General features: G+C 48.8%; 1 protein-coding gene across 1 annotated transcript in view; it reads left to right on the forward strand.

Annotated features, from left to right (window-relative positions):
• The first annotated feature begins 2,219 nt into the window (after nt 1–2,219).
• The window catches only part of ZEB2 (zinc finger E-box binding homeobox 2), a 119,117-nt gene continuing 105,117 nt past the window's right edge, over nt 2,220–16,219 (forward strand). Inside the window, exons 1-4 of the mRNA XM_074145568.1 lie at nt 2,220–2,288; nt 3,092–3,148; nt 3,253–3,351; nt 6,172–6,351. Of these exons, the coding sequence (XP_074001669.1) occupies nt 6,279–6,351 (73 nt within the window). The 5' untranslated portion in view covers nt 2,220–2,288; nt 3,092–3,148; nt 3,253–3,351; nt 6,172–6,278. The remainder of the gene's footprint in view (nt 2,289–3,091; nt 3,149–3,252; nt 3,352–6,171; nt 6,352–16,219) is intronic.

Genomic DNA, 16,219 nt, shown 5'->3' on the forward strand with positions numbered 1-16,219 from the left:
TGGCAAAAAATAAAATAAATAAATAAAAACTTTTAGCAAAGTCGAGAGAACTCGTTCCAGGGAAAATATAAATATAAATAAAAATAATCATTAAAAAGCATTAGAGAACCTTGCTCCCACTTTTGCATAATTGCGGATTTTCAGCGGCAGATTTGCTTTAAGCCGCTCCGTGGCTGGCAGCCCTTGCGCACCCTCCTCCTGGCGCAGCCAGGCTGGCCGGGCCCCGCGGGCACCCCGTGCAGGCAGCGCGCAGGCAGGGCGCAAACAGGGCGCAGCCTTCCTTGCTCCCCCCCCGCCACCTCCGCCTGCCGCGCACGGACCTGCAGCTCGGGGTTGGAGCGGGGGACACCCAGAGGGGGGGATTTGGGGCGTTTATTTCTCCGACACCCCCCCCCCGAGGCCGCTGCGCCCCGAAGCCCCCCCTCCCCTGCCCTGCGCCCGGCTGCGCTGCCTCATCCCTGCATCACCCAGGGGCTCCCACTAAGAGAGGACCAAAAAAAAAAAAAAAAAAGCCATCTCGGTGGCTCTGATGAGCTGCAAAGAGACATTGCGGGGGGGGGAAGGGGGGGCAAAGCGGGGGGTCCCCTTCCTTCCTTTGCCCCGCTTCATCATCGGAAAGGTGTTCTCTGGGCAGGACCATTTTGGAGTGCGACGGCTGTTGCTCTCGCGTCCCAGTTCTTGCTGCAGGCACCCAGTCAACGCGCGGTTCCAGAGCAGTTTATCTTAGCTTAATGTAAGTAAAAGTGTAGTGTCGGATCAGTGGATCATTTGTTTCAGTTTTCTGCAGGAGGGGGAGGAGAAGAGGGAAAAAAAAAAAAAAAAAAGAAAAAAGAAAAGAAGGAAAACAGGAAAAAAAAAGAAAAAAAGAAAAAAAAAGAAAAGAGAAAAAAAGAAAAGAGAAAAAAAGAAAAGAGAAAAAAAGAAAAGAGAAAAAAAGAAAAGAGAAAAAAAGAAAAGAGAAAAAAAGAAAAGAGAAAAAAAGAAAAAAAAGGGGAAAAAAAAGAAAAAAGGGGAAAAAAAGAAAAAAGAAAAAAGAAAAAAAAAGAAAAAAAAAAAAAAAAGAAAGTGCTGTAATAGATTTAACTCTTGTCGAAGGAGGGAAATTGTTTCGCAGCTCTTTAACACAGCCCTTTGGGCAGCTCCGCGTTTACCTTCGGAAAGGAGCGTACGAGTGGGCAAGATGTGAAGTTTATCTCTGGCTTGAGACTATTTCCAGCTCTTTTGGAGGCAGAAAGGGCTGCGGGTTGTGCTGGGAGTTGGGCATAGAGCGGATTCGGGGCTCAGCCCACCCCCCCCCCCCCCCCCCCCCCCTTTTGCAGATAAACGCTCAGCATCCCCAGCTCGGGCTGCCTTTACTTACTTGGCTATTACTTCTCAATTACGCGCGGCGTAAACCAGCTTTTTGATTAACAAAACAGCGGAGCAGTGGTTAAGAACACTTTAAACTTTAAAAAAAAAAAAGAAAAAAAAAAAAAAAGAAAAAAAATCCCCCTGGGAAGTGGGCTCTGAATTGGTTAATAATGTGCAGTACTTGCTAAATTGCTGACTTCCAGATGTGGAAAATATCTTTCTTGTTTAGGACCTACGTAACCTGATTGGATTACGACAGAAGCGTCACATTGGAAGGCTTTTGAGTGATGATTTAATTAACCATACAGTAGAAAGCTGTATTTGCCAGGAAACCCCTTCCATATTTGCATAACCAATCCCTTCAGTGCAAAGGTGGAGTCTGGGTTTCTTTTTTTTTTCTTTTTCCCTTTTTTTTTTTTTTTTCTACATGTAATTTTATTTTAATTTTAATACTTGAAAAAAGGTGAAAAACTTGTAACCTCCCTGAAGTTCGGTCCCACGCCTTCCTCGTCCGCGCTGTCTCTCTACCCCCATCCAGCTACTTCCAAGGGAGAGCAGAGCCAGGGAAGAGAGCCCATCTCACCCCTGATCCATATCTGTGAACAAAACAGATAGACTGTAAGATCTCAGCACGCTTTGGGTTGGTTTTTTGTTTGTTGGGTTGTTTTTGGGGTTTTTTTTTTGTTTGTTTGTTTGTGTTTTGGTTTTTTTTTTTTCCATCAGATTTAGCTGACTGTTCGAATAACCTGGATGAGTGCTGAAATGAAAGGGGGGGGGGGGGGGGAGAAAATAAATAAATAAATAAATAAATAAATAAAAATGCCCCAAAAGAAAACGCGTTAAGGATAAAAATAAAACAGCACCAAAGCGAGCAGGAGTCAGCCAGGAGCTTATTTGCAGCGCCCGAACAGAGTTTAGTTTCTAGGCACGATGTTAGGGTAAGTTTTCCCCACCGCAAGAGGCGAGAGCTCCGAGAAGGGGCTGGGAACCGGGAGGGAGCGGGGCAGGATGCGGCCCCCAGCCGGCTCGGCGGGCGGGCGAGGCGGGGGGATCCCGCCCGCGGACGTGAAAGGAGAGGGGGGGGGGGGGGGGAGGTTTGAGGAGGAGGGGGGGTGTGTGTGTGGTGTGTGGAATCGGCAGGGATCCAGCCCTGGGGGCAGGGGATCCGGCGGGATCCTGCCTGAGGAGGAGGGGGGCGAGGGGGGGGGGGATCCGGCACAGATCTGGCCTGGGGGCGGGGGATCCCGCCTGGGGGAGGGGGATCCAGCCGCGGGGGGCAAGACACCCCGGGGGGCAGAAGATGCAGCTGGGGGGAGAGGAGGGGGCAGAGGATGCAGCCGGGGCGGGGGGGGGACCCCCCCCGCCCCGGCTGCATCCTCTGCCCCCCCTCTCCCCCCCCCCCCCCCCGCCCCGGGGCTTGCAGCCGCGGGGAATGGGATGCAGCCCCCCGAGGAGGGGTGTGGGATGCGGTGCGGGGCGCGGAGCGGCGCGGAGAGGCGCGGAGCGGCGGGGCGGGGGGCGGGCGCGGGGCGGGGGGCGGGCGGGAGGGAGGTGGAAATATGCATTTCTGCCGCTAAAGCGTTCGCGGAGACTTCAAGGTATAATCTATCCCAGATCCTTTCCCAGAGAGAAACTTGGCGATCACGTTTCCACATGATGCTCACGTTTGGTGCTCTTCAATTATCCCTCCCCACAAAGATAGGTGGCGTGTGTTTCAGGGTCTCTCCTCTCGCTCCTACAGAAAAGAAAAAGAAAAAAATGTCATTAGAAGAGGCGTAACACGTCAGTCCGTCCCCAGGTTTGTGTTTCCTGGAGTGGCAGAAAGAGATCAGTCCTAACCTGCCCAGCAGGAATAACGGTCCTTCCGACAACTCTTTGCAAGGCTTTTTACAATTTCTCCAGGAGCTGCATCTCCCTTCACCTTTTCTCCTCCACTTCGCGGCTTCTTCATGCTTTTTCTTCTCACCATTTCTGGCCAAAACTACAAACAAGACTTCGCAGGTAGGTTCGGAATTTAATTCCATTTTCTCTTCTTTTTTTTTTTTTTTTTTTTTTTTTTCCTTCCTCCCCTTCTCTTTTCTCACACCACCTCACGCTCCAGCGGGCTTATTTAATTTCGATAGTATTTTATTTTTTAAGCTTCTTTCTGGCTTGTTTATACTTGGGGCGAAAAATCTCTCTTTTTTTTTTTTTTAATTTTTTTTTTTTTTTTTTTTTTTAACCGAAACCTGAAGTCACTTCGGTCCCTCTCCGGGAAGGGACGAGCAGTTTCGGGGCTCTCGGGGCTGTGCCACCACCACCCCTCTGCTCTCCCTTTACCTGTCAGCCAGGTACGGGAGGTGCCTTTTCCAACGCGGCAAAAGCAAAAGTTTTAGCGCTAGGAAGGGACTTGGTCCTCCTGCAAAAAAAAAAAAAATGAAATAAATAAATAAATAAATAAAAAATAATAATAATTAAAAAAAAAAAAGAATTAAAAATATCCCCCACCCACCCACCTCCTGCTCTTTTTTATTTCAGGTTTACACATCTTAAGCTCGGAAAGTTTGCAGGTACCTGTTAATGCTTTGCACTCCCTGAGCCTGCAGAGCCAAGCCCGGCCGGGCACCGCTGGAGCCCCAGCCCCGGGCAGGGCTCCCCGGCCAAGGATGTGTTTCCCCCAAACAGAAAGTTTGCTGTTTTGTCTGCTTAGTTAGTTTCATTTCTTTATTTTATTTTGTGAAGTAACACCTTAGCTTCTGGGATCCTCCAGCAAGAAGTGAAAGTACTGACTGGAACTTAAAAGTCGTTTACCAAAAAGCAAGAAATATGTATATATATATATATATATATACATTTTAAAAGCTAGCCGGTTCTCTGGGAAGAAAAGTGTTCTCGAGCTCTGCAGGTTTAAAATTATTGACAACTTTTTGCGGGAGGCTGAGGAGCAGGGAAGGTAATGAAACGCATTTAAAACAATTCACCATTGGTCGTTTTGCATGAAAACGCCAATTTGCCGAGGCAGGCTGAGGGTCCCGGCTCGCCTCGGTTCCTATCCTCCCCTCTCCGCTGCATCTCCTGGTAGATCTGCCACGGTGATGCCACCATTCCCCACTCCAGGGTCGGGAATAACTGGCAAATACTAAAGTTTCTAGCACATTTCTCAGCCTCTTCCTTCCTCAGCCACATCCATCCACAGCCACAGAGCCACCAATTCACTCTGTCCAGGCGGAATCCCAAGCAGGAGAGTGTGAGTAAACACGCTGACCCCGCTCACACTCTCCCAATATTCCCATCCTCTTACCTACTCGCAGATTTATTTTAGCCAAGCAGGTTTTATAACCGCAACCGTCTGAAAAGAGAGTTCTGGCGGAATAAAAAGCCCTAGCAGCAACACACTTCACTGTTCAGTCCTGGTGTGAAGCTGGACTGAAAAGACATAAGGGGAGGGAAAAAAAAAAAAAAAAAAAAAAAAAAAGAGGAGGGGGGAAAGCCCACTTTGCTGCAATATTTTTTTTTTAATATTGTTGAGGCAGGTAATAATTTTTTAGGTTTTTGTGTAAAACTCCCAGTGCAGGAGAAGACAATAGATGCGAAGGCGAGGGGGGGGGATCCTGCTCAGGAGAGCAAGGGTTAATTGCCCTTGTTTTACAGTTTGCATCTGTTACATCTTTTATAGCCCCCTGTTTAAACTAATCCTCAAGTCAAAGCATCTTTAAAGCTACAGCATCTTCTTGGAGACGGAGTGAGTTTCAGGGAGCGTTCTTGCAGCAAAGCAAACGCTCCTGCCCTCTCCCTTTGACAGATAGAGCCTCCTGCACAGCCCGGGCACACACACACACACACACACACACACACACACACACACACAGAGGGTAGGTCCAAAAGTTTACAAGTTATTAAAAAAAAAAAAAAAAAACCAAACCAAACAACAACTGAACAACAAAACCAACAAAACAAACAAACAAACAAAAAAACCCCAACTGAAAGCCTGAAAACTCTGACAGCGGTAGTTTTGATTTCTGTTTCTTTTCTGGGGGATAAAAAAAAAAAAAAAAAAAAAGACACTCTATAGCTTTGTTTAACCAAGGGGCAGGGGAAACCCTGAATATTGTCAAACTGACTAAAAAGGTGACGGAGGTTTATAATTACAATCCTCGTTGTTAGGGGGGAGGGGGAGGTCTCCGTGCTGTGCTTTACCCCAAAAGGACAGGGGAGAGAGCCATGTTTCCCTCTCCTCTGGTCACTTTGCTGGAGTGCACTTTGGGGGGGGGGAAAAAGAAATAAAGGCAGGAGAGGAAGGAGAGAAGGCTAGCGAAAAGAAGTTCTAATGTCAAATTAAAGTACTTTTAGGAGGAAATGGTCCGCCTAGCATTGAGTCAAACAGCCTACTGTAAAAGCTGTGCATTCCCTCATACGGTCATGAGTTTATGACTCTATTTGAGATGTAATTCTTGTCTCTCTCTGATCTGCTTTGCTGGTGCAACACACGCGCGCACACACACAGGGAGAGAGACACACACACACACACACACACACACACACACACAGAGAGAGAGAGAGAGGGAGCAAAAAAAAAAAAAAAAAATTAAATAAATAAAGCAAGAAGGCAGCGATCTGCCCGGCTGGGGAACGAGGGGGGAGTCCGCTCCGTCTTGCGTCCCACCCCCCCACCCCCCCCCGCCGCCACCACCACCACCACCCCCGGCAGGGCAAAACCCCGCCGTGTGCGTGGATGGGTCCTGCGGCGGGTGGAAATTCGGGTCCCCGTTGGCGCCCTGCGTTTAAATGGGATATTACCAATGCCCAACAACATTGTCGCTGTGTCTTTGGTCGTTCACATAGAGCCTGCGTGCTGCTGCCGCCGCCGCCGCCGCTGCTGCTGCTGCTCCTGCTGCTGAACCGGGGAGTCGAGCCCATGCGAGCAACTGCCATCTGATCCCACTTTATCAATGAAGCAGCAGATCATGGCGGATGGCCCCAGGTGTAAGAGGCGAAAACAAGCCAACCCCCGGAGGAAAAACGGTAAGCCGCCCCCCCCCCCCCCCAACTACACCACCACCACCACCACCACCCCCCCCCACCAACACACACACCCCCTCATCCTCCAAGCAAACTTTTTCCGCCGCCGTTCTGGGGAAGGAGGGGTTGGGAGGGGGGGGGGTTGGAGGGGGGGGGGATGTGGGAAGCCGGCGGCAGGACGGGGAAGGAGCGCGGAAACTGGAGGGGGGGGGGAGTGAGGGGGTGTCCCGCGGGGGCTGAGCGGCTGCGGAGCGCCGGCGGAGCGTTGAGAGGGGAAGGGGTGTGTGTGTGTGTGTGTGTGAGGAAAGGGAGGGTGGTGGCAAGGAGGGGGGGGGGGTAGCAGCGCGCCGCCTCGCCCCAAAGTTTGTTGCGCGGGGCGCGGAGCGGGCGGGGCCGGTGCCCCGCGGCGGCGGCGGCGGAGCGGCGGGGAGGCGGCGGCGGCCCGGTTCGTCCGGCGCTTCCTTTCCCCCCTTTCCCTTCCCCACGGGTGTTTCGGGTGGCTGTCAGGGGCCGGGAGCGGAGGGGTGCGCGGAGAGGCGCGGAGCGGGGCGGGAGGGCAGCCGGCCCTGGGAAAAAACCCGGCAGCGTGAGAACCCCGAGGCAGGCTGGCACCGAGTTAGCGACTCTCTCTCTCTCTCTCTCTTATTCTTTTTATTAATTATTATCATTATTATTGTTAGGGACTGGAAAATGAAACTTCCTCCTCCCTAATAATTAATAATACTAATGAGTTTGGTGCCCAATTGTCCACAGTTGCCCTCTCCCCCGGTCTCCGCCGGCCGCGGAGGGCCGGGGCGCAGTGGGACGCGATGTTCTGGGCTGATTTCACATTTGGCAGCTTTCACTTGGTGTGGGTCTCTCTTTCTCCGGCTCTCCCCCGTCCCCTCCCTGAGTTTCTTTTCCTTTCTCCTCCGGTTGATGGTCTCTCTCTCCCCCACCGCCAGCTTCCCCCCCCCCACCCCCCCCCCCTACCCCCCCCGCTTCCCCCCCCCCCTACCCCCCCCCCGCAGCCCCTCGCATGGCCATCCCGGCCCCACTTTCAACAACTTTCCTCTGGAGGAGCCGGAGGAAGGAAGATATTTGTGTGAACCTGAACCCGTGCGCTTATAGCTCAGCTACTTCATTGAAGTGGAGAGGTGGAGGTTGGGGGGTGTGTGTGTGTGTGTGTGTGTGTGTGTGTGTGTGTGTGTGAAGGAGAGTGTGTGCGCGTTGGGGGGGGACACACAACGCCACCAATCCAAAAAAAAAAAAAAAAACAAAACCAACACAAAGACAAGAGAATGTTGATTAGAAACAAATGATCCTGCCCCCCCCTCCCCTCTTCCCTCTCTCTAGGTTGTGAGTGTGTGTGTGTGTGTGTGTGCGTGTGTGTGTGTCTTTTTCTTGTTGTGGTGGAGGCGTCGAGCCATATGGGGGAGTGATAGAGGAATTTTAGTCAGAAACTGTTCGTTATGTTACACTGGCTTTTCCCTTTGTGTTGTCTTTGATCTATTTGCTTGGCTTAGTATTACAAAAAAACCCCAACTAAAATAATATATTCCGAGCAGCTTCCCAAGGATCCGTTCCTTGTTATCTTTTTTTAAAGTCTCTCCCCCTCCACCACCACCCTTTACTCTTGTGTCTGTCATTATTTAAGGTGGTCCTCACAGAGGAGACCTCCCCTTCCCCTCATCTCTGGGTAATTTAGTAGACATTAAAATTACACGTAATGTTTCCCTCTCCTCTCTTGTGTTTCCTCTGTTCTTTTTATTAAATGTTGGTTATTGATTTTCTAAAATCAATGTCTGTTGTGGGGCTTTTTTCCCCTTACAAGTATCTAAAGCACGTTGCTGATCAACTGGATAACAAAAGCTTTGTGTCAAGTAGCCTTTTTTCTTATGTTAAACAGTCATTTTTGAGAGAAAAAGAGAATGAGATTTAAAGCAACGCATCCAGAAGTGCTCTTTTGCAGTAAAGAATATTCTGAGTGTTTGAGGGGGGTTTTCTTCTTTTCTTCTTCTTCTTCTTCTTCTTCTTCTTCTTTCTTCTTCTTCTTCTTCTTCTCCTTCTTCAGCCTCCTCGCTTTTTCATACAAGATGATTAGTTTAGCGTGTTAAACCCATCACATGCTCTGTGATGAGGGATGCGTCTACGTGTTTCGTGTTTTCTTCGCAAAAAAAAAAAACCAACCCACCACCCTACCCCCCAATAATATTAATAATAATAATAATTAAAAAAAAAAAAAGCCGGCTGCCCGTGTTTGCCCAGGACAGCAGGACTGCAGCCTGTACGCCCCCGTTGTTGCAGCCAGGTCTTTGGGAACACGTCTGGACCGGGGTGGCACCGGTTCTCGTTGCTCCCGTGTAAAAAGTGTGTTCCTGGCGGAACTGCGCTAACTTGGGAAGCCACCACACTTTGGGGAGTCGAAAGTTTAACTGCGATTTTCGAGGTAACCACTTAAAAGATCCTGGCAAACTTGATGGCAAGTGTGTTGCGCTGGTTACGCCAAGGTCTAACTTCTCCCTTCAGGGTCTTGCTTTGGCCAAGACAGGGGCGGGGGGGACGGGGGGGGGACGGGGGGGGGGGGAATAATTCTCGACTTTCTCTCTCTCTGTCCACTCTTTTCTCTTTGTGCTCCCTGATTTCATTCATTTCTGAGTGAGAAATGTTCTGGTTCTGAGAAGCAGGTAGACGAGCGAGGGTGGGTTTGGGTTAGGGTTGATGTGTTAGTTGTTGGTTTGGGTTTTTTGGTTGGTTTTTTTTTTTGTTTGTTTGGTTGGTTGGTTGTTTTTTTTTTTTCATTTTCTCTTTCTCGACAAGCACGTATCCAATGCCTTTCCCCTTGGGAATTGCCCAGGATTTATCTGGACTGAGTGGATTTTTCTTCTTTCCTGGATTCGTGGAAAAGATGTCACTTCTGAGCTTGTGTCTTTGCTGATAACACCAGAAACGGTGATGCTTATCGAAATCAGACAGGAATTCCTTAGAAACGCAGCAGAACCCAAAGAAAATTAAAAACCCACCCTAAAAAAGAAAAATAATATTAACAAATAGGTGGTCGTCAAGGAAGGTGGGGGAGTGGGAGTGCAATCACACACGAATTAACAGACGGGGACAAAACAGAATAATCCAAGTAACGCCTCAGCGTGTGCGTGTCTCTGCGTGTGTGCGGGGATGGGCAAGGCTCGGGAGGAGATAACGGGGCTGGGAAAAATTACGGCGGAGCTAAATAGGGTAGAAAAAGAGGAAAACTCGGGCTTTTCCAAGATAACGGGCTTGTTCGGGGCTGCCGGAGTGAAGGAGAGGTGTGCGGAGGGGGGCTATGGGAATCAATGAGGGGTGATTCCCCCCCCCCCCACCCCCGCCGTGGGGGGGGGGGTGTGGGGGGGGGGAGGCAGGACGGAGGGATGGGGAAGGAAAGGACCCCGAAAGCGGAGCGGGAGGTGCGCGGAGCGGCAGCCCAGGAATGCGGCGGAGCTGCGGGAAGTTCGGTCAGATGATTCCCAGCGCCTGACTCACTTCGCGGCACTTTCACTCGGGAGAGAAGTGGCGGCAGAGGAGGAGGAGGAGGAGGAAGAGGAGGAGGTGGAGGAGGAGGAGGAGGAGTAGGAGAGGGCAGCGAGCCCCCTTTCCGCACGGGCGCCCCGCGGAGGCGGGGGCTGCGCTGACGGCCGGTGCGGAGAAGCGCGGAAAGGCGCGGAGCGGTGCGGAGCGGGGAGGCGGGCGGGCAGCGCTGTCCGGCCGGCCGAGCGCCCTGCCCTGCCCTGCCTCAGCTGATGGGCTGCCTCTCTCCTTCTTCTTGTTGGTTTGGCGTTTGTTGGGTGGGTTTCCAACACCCCCCCCCCCCCCCCGCCCCCCGCCTTCCTGCCTTTCCTTTCCCCTTTCAAGAAAAATAAAAAAATATAATAATAATAAAAAAATAAAATCCCCAGGAAGGAGGGGAAGGGGGGAAAGTTGGACCTAATTTACTCCAAACTTTCTGTAAACAGCTCGCTTTGATTCCTTTGCCATCTCGCTTCCAGTTGTAAAGAAAAGGGAGAAAGTTCAATGCTTTCAGGGCGTCTGATCCGAGGCAGAACACAGACCAAACAAGCAGACACGATTATACTCGCCCAGAGAGCCTTTCCCAAAAAAAGATACCCACCCACTCTCCTTTCGGGGATGCTGGGGAAGGGGGGAAAAACCTCCTTCACTTCCCACTTGAAAAACAGGGGAGGGGGGAAGGAAAAAAAAAAAAAAAAAAAAAAGGCAAAGCCAGCCTGCCTGCTGCCTTTAGTGAGTGGGAAGTGAAGCTTGTCTTCCCTGCCTGGAGAAGTTTGGAGGTAGCTAGACTGGGGCTCGGGTGTGAGGAGGAAAGCTGCTTTTTGTGAAATTCAGGTGGCACAAGGCAGAGCGGGCATCTGGGAGCGCTCCTGTTCCCGGGGACCTCTGCAGGGCTGGGAATCCGTTGCGAGGAGATTACTTCCAGAGTTGGGTACTTGGGTAGGGAGAGGAACGTGCCGCCTCCAGAAAAACACCTGGAGATAGGTATTAAAAATTAATGCAATGAACGCGGGCGAGCAGGGAGTGATGACCATCCAGCTCCGTTTTCTCGGGAGCAGATCCGTGTCCAGACTGAGCTGTGACAGGGAGCAGAGGAGGTTGTTTTCTGTGTCGAGGCTGTTCTATTTATTTGATCCCGAGTTTCGAGAAAAACCAGCGAATTTGGAGATTAGTGCCTGATTTACTGTTTGCCCATTCGTGACCGTTCGGTACTTGCTGGGTTTCGCTCCACGCACACGCTCCGCAAGGAAACTTTTGGGGGGATTTCTGATTGCTGTAAGAAAAACGCATTTGGTGCCTGGAAAAGCCATATTTGAAAAGGGGGGGTGGGGGGGGGGGAGAATAAGGAAACCATTACAAGTTAATTATCGATAATTATACATAGCCAACTGCCCAAGGTAGGGAAAATACATGGAAGACTGAGATGCAAGCTCTCAGGACAGGCTGGTAGTATTCCCCAAGAAAAATGTGCGTCTCCCTTTAGAGTGGAAAGAAGGGTGTTGATTCTTTTACAGCAGCCCCACATTCATTCCAAGAAATAGGAAATTCTTCGCCTCACAACAGTTTTTGGCATCTGCATTATCCCCAGTGCTTTTAAGGTGCATTTTCTCCTCTGTGAAAGAGAACTCTTTGTCCTTTTTTTCTCCAAGACCATGGCTTCCCAAGGTAGACACTATTTTGTGCCTGTCACATAGAAAGGGAGTGCAGGTTTGCAGTGCTCACAGACAATTGATTGTCTGCCCTAATGTGTTTCATTTACATGTTTATAACGTCAATAGTGCTGGGGTGTCCACTGTACCATTCATTCCAGCATTCCCACAAGGGTGCAATTGTCTGAATGGCCAAGTCAGACACCTTTTTGATTGCTCTTTAGTTGTCTTTTTAGAGTATAGAGAAAAAGGAGAGAAATCTGTGATGCAGAAACACTAGTTGAAAATATTTCAGAATTACACGTCACCATTAAAGCAGATGTGAGCATTAGACAAACAATATATTTTAACTAAGGTTCTGAAGGTGGGAACAGATTCAGAATAGTGGGAATGGTTACTGCACACGACATCCAGTCCTGTCCCTTGATTTTTTTAGGCTTTTTTTTTAATGATTTCTTGTTTTCATTTTCATTTCAGCCCCTGTAAAGCCAGCCGCCTCCTAACTCTTTGTATGCTTAACTGTAATTTGCGATTTTTTTCCCCCTATATATTTGCATATCTCTGTTTATGCCAACAGCGTCAGCTAACCACTTGGAAAGTCTATTGAGAGAATATTTAGGCTGTGAGAAGTATAAACTTTAAAAAAAAAAAAAAAAAGAAAAAGAAAAAGAAAAAAAAAAAAGGCAAGACCCAAATATTTCTTCATCAAGCATTTTTAATGAAAAGAATGACAATGCCTGGACTTTTTTTCTTGAAGCAGTTTAACTTAAATAGCTCTCTACCAACTTCTTACGCCTGCGGTTACCGTCTTCTTACGCTGCGAGCTTTCAGCAAAGTGTTTCTAGGAGTTTCCAAGTCAATAAAAGATCACTTTTTAAGGTGTGCTGTGCTGTTTTGATATTCCACACTCTCCTTTATCATTGAAGTTGCTTCAAGGGAGGCAAGGAACGATCGCTCGTGTTTCGTATCCGAATGAATAAGCCACGCAGCTCACCGAAACTCAAATACAGAGATCCATGTATGCATGCATACACACCTATGCATGCATCTATCGTATATGCATAGGTATGGTACGCATAGGTCCGCCTGAAAATAACGGTTCACATTCCAGACGACATCATTTCCCCCTAAAAAACGATGCTGATCCCAAGAGCTACAATTAATACAAGTTGACCTGTTCCGTCCGTGATCCATAAGGGGAAAAGAGCACTAAAAGTCTTGGAGCTTCTGCTCGGGAGGTAAAGCGAGGGAAAACTTTTTGGTGGTTCGTTTTTTTGGTTTGGTGTTTTTTTTTTTTTTTTTTTAGTATCCCCTCTCTCTGTAATTTTTGTTGTAATTTTAAAAAAATGCCTGTTTGTGGAGAGATTTTTTTTTCTTTTTTTTTTCTTCTTCTTTTTTTTTTTTTTTTTTTTTTTTTTTGTGTGCCTAACAGGGAAGACACACACAGTAGATGCACCGTTAGCTGAACCCCTGACACGGCGGTCTTTTGAATGCCTTAGGTATGATTTCACTTTCGCTCACATCAATGCTGACCTGAATGCCTTTCATATCTGATCCGCTGTGTCTCTCCCAGTAAACATCCCCTGAGGGGAGAACAAAGAAAGGAGCTCTTCTTCTTCTTAATCACAATTCAGCCCATTCACCGCCGGCAGGCTACATTTGCATTCTGCAACAGAAAGCCAAGATGAAAAGGAAAAAAAAAAAAAAAAAAAAAAAAAAAAAAAAAGAAGAGAGTGAGAAGAAGGGGGGAAAAAGCAGAAGGGTGGAGGCTGAGTAAAATAACTTAGGTGTTTGTAGCTGTTTGTTGGGCTTCCCCTAGTTACAAGCCTTATATAGATCCTGCTCTACCCAGCCTTGGCTCTTCTGACAGGCAGATAGTGTTACAAGATGGCATGCCTGTACTATTCATGGCCACTCGCTCTAACACTTGAGGTAGAAAGTGTCAGAGAGGGATCAAATTCTACTCTGAGAAGTCTGTTATAGTTAGGGTCAGGTGTGTGTACTCTCAGCTCTTGACTGCTGCCTATTATTTTGTTTTAATTACTATTATTGTTTACTCGCCGTGACCTTGGGGAGCGGGGGGTGGCAGGGGGTGAGGCTAAGGCTTGGCCACCACCGGCGAGGAGATTAGCGGTGAAAAATCGCCCTTTCCCCCGTTTAAAGATATTTTTCTCGAATATATATATATATTATATATATTTACTTCTTTTTTGGTAGTTGGGTGGAAGGGTCGGGCTGGGGTGGTTTGGCGGCTGGCAGGGCTGGGAGAGGATGGCGATGCTGCGGGGCTGGGGGCCGCGGCGGTGGCGGGGGGTGTCCCCGGGTTGGCGACCGGCCCGGCCTGCCCCGACCCGACGGGGAAAAGCAGCAACTCAGCAAATCCTCAGCGGCATCAGAAAATGCGCACGGAGGAGGAGGAGGAGGAGGAGGAGGAAGGCGAGATTTGTGGAACTTTCTCTCGCTGGGCTCCCTCGTGGGGTTTCGTAGTCCCGTCCGTGTACATTTTCCGGCTGTCCCCTCCTCGTCCCTCTGTGTGTCCCCCCCACCCCACCCCAGATTTGCCTGTTTGTTTGTTCTTCAGAAGCTCTTCTGTGTTTTTAATCAGACAGGGTTTTTTTGGTGTTTTTTTTTTTAAACAAAAAATGGTGAGGTCTTTGGTCGTAGCCACTTTTTTCTCACCAAGAGAAGGGTTATTTATAACTGGATCCTGCTTACTGAGAAGTATTTAAGCCCTTTCAGGCAGAGCTGTCAAAATTTCCTGTGTTGTTTGCCTCTATTTGCAACACGTAAAAAGTAATATGCAGTTGCTGGTGTTGGAATAGCCGGGGTAGTGCAGAAATCTCAAGTGACAAGTTTTCAACTGCACTATCTCCTGCCGACCAAACTGTCATTTTATTTTTTTTTTATTTTTATTTTTTGTATTTTTTTTTTTCCCCCCAGAAACCACTTTTAAGAGCCTAACAGGTTCCCCCCCCCCGTCAGCAAATAGATTAAACGTGCTAAAGCAACTTCGAGAGGGAAGAACAGTTTGAACAATGAGGAGCGGGAGGGATGTCTTATTTTCCTGGAGCCGCTATGGCAGATTTCACTCATAAGGAGCACACTAACCGAGATGTTACCAGTTGAACAGAAGCATGTGACACAGATTCCTGATTTTTTTCCCAGAAGATTTGCAGAATTTACAAAAAGAGATTATCTCTACACCTTCCACCCTCCTAACCACCCCCATGACCCAAGCAATGGAGGATTTAGGCAGATTTACTTCAGTAAACACCTTTGGACACTTGGGGAAAAGTAGGAGTCTGTTTGCAAAAGCAGGCTTTTGTTAAGTGAGGTGCTGGATAATGCTTTACCAAGCAGCTGTGATATTAACCTACCCAGTAACGCTGGAAAAAGCGTTAACTCCTTCTGCTCTCCAGGGCCCTGCACTGGCCCTGCAGGTACTGGGCCTGGTGGTGGTGGTGGGGGGGTTTGGAGCGGGGGGGACACAGGCGAGGAGGTGTCACCGCTGAAGCCACCGCAGCCTCTCAACCTGACACATCTTGTACTTGGTGGCAGTTGAATCTTTCGGGGGCAATCCATCAGATCCAGGGCCAGGAAGAGCTATGAGGCATCGCCACGAAAGCCCCCTCCGTCAGTTAGGGGTTATCTACACGCGTGTGCGTACGCACACGCGCATATACACGCTCTGTGTCTGTCCCCACACGTATAACACATCCCAAAACCTCTCTAGGAAAGCTCGCAAGCGTTGCGAAGAGGGGAAGGTCAATTTAGGATTCGCACTCGAGCAGCAGCATAGCTGAGAAGTTACGCGGGCAAACCTGTACGAGTGGCTTCCCGTCAACTCCGGCCTCCCGGGGTTTGAAGGACAGGCGGGGGCTTCACGTTCCCAAAAGTGAACTTTTTGGGGCGAGAAAGCTGCTTCCCGCTCTTTTCTGAGCCATTAGAAGAAGGAGTTAAAAAGTTAGTTGTTTTTGCTGGGCGTAAGAATAACTTTACAGGTGTTTCTTTTTTTTAGCTTGAGTAAGTTTGCTTCATTTGGGGATTTTTGTTGTCGAGGGTTTTCTTTTTCTCTTTTTTTTTCTCTTTTTTTTTTTTTTTTTTTTGTTAAAGTGTAGGTGTCAATGTTAGAGCAGCCACAAACGTGTGAGAAAGCAAAGGGTATGAGACATGACAGAATTAAAGGTGTTTGCTATGTTGTTACCCGTGTGTCAAGCTGCAAGCTCCCTTTGTCACAGCCTCCCGGTGATTTGATAGCGCGGCTCCGCTTCCCTTCCAAGTGATACAGCAGTTTCTAACTGGGGGGGAGCCGGGGTTTAATGGGGTGCGGTCGTTGCTGTTGCTTTTGCCTCCCCAAATACATTAAACACCTTGGTATCGTGCGCACCCCATTACCTTACAGGCAGGGCGCTGTGGGCTGGAGCACCAGGAGAGCAGCCATAGCGTTACGGTATCTGGCATGGAGCGTCGTTTGGCAGGAATGTCATCTGCCAAATCATCCCATAATTACGTTTTATGTTATTTTGTATGAATGACCAAGCATGCAGTATTCCTTTTGAAATCAAAGGAAGGCTTAAAAACGCGTTTTTGAATACTTTCAGACCATGGTCAGGTCACAGTTTGGGAGTTGAATTAAACTGATCTCATTTGTGATCTAATTGAGGTTGGCAACAACCTTAGCAGTAGCAATAACACACAAA

Source organism: Numenius arquata, chromosome 3 (genome assembly GCF_964106895.1).
Source record: "Numenius arquata chromosome 3, bNumArq3.hap1.1, whole genome shotgun sequence".
Classification (NCBI taxonomy): Eukaryota; Metazoa; Chordata; class Aves; order Charadriiformes; family Scolopacidae; genus Numenius; species Numenius arquata.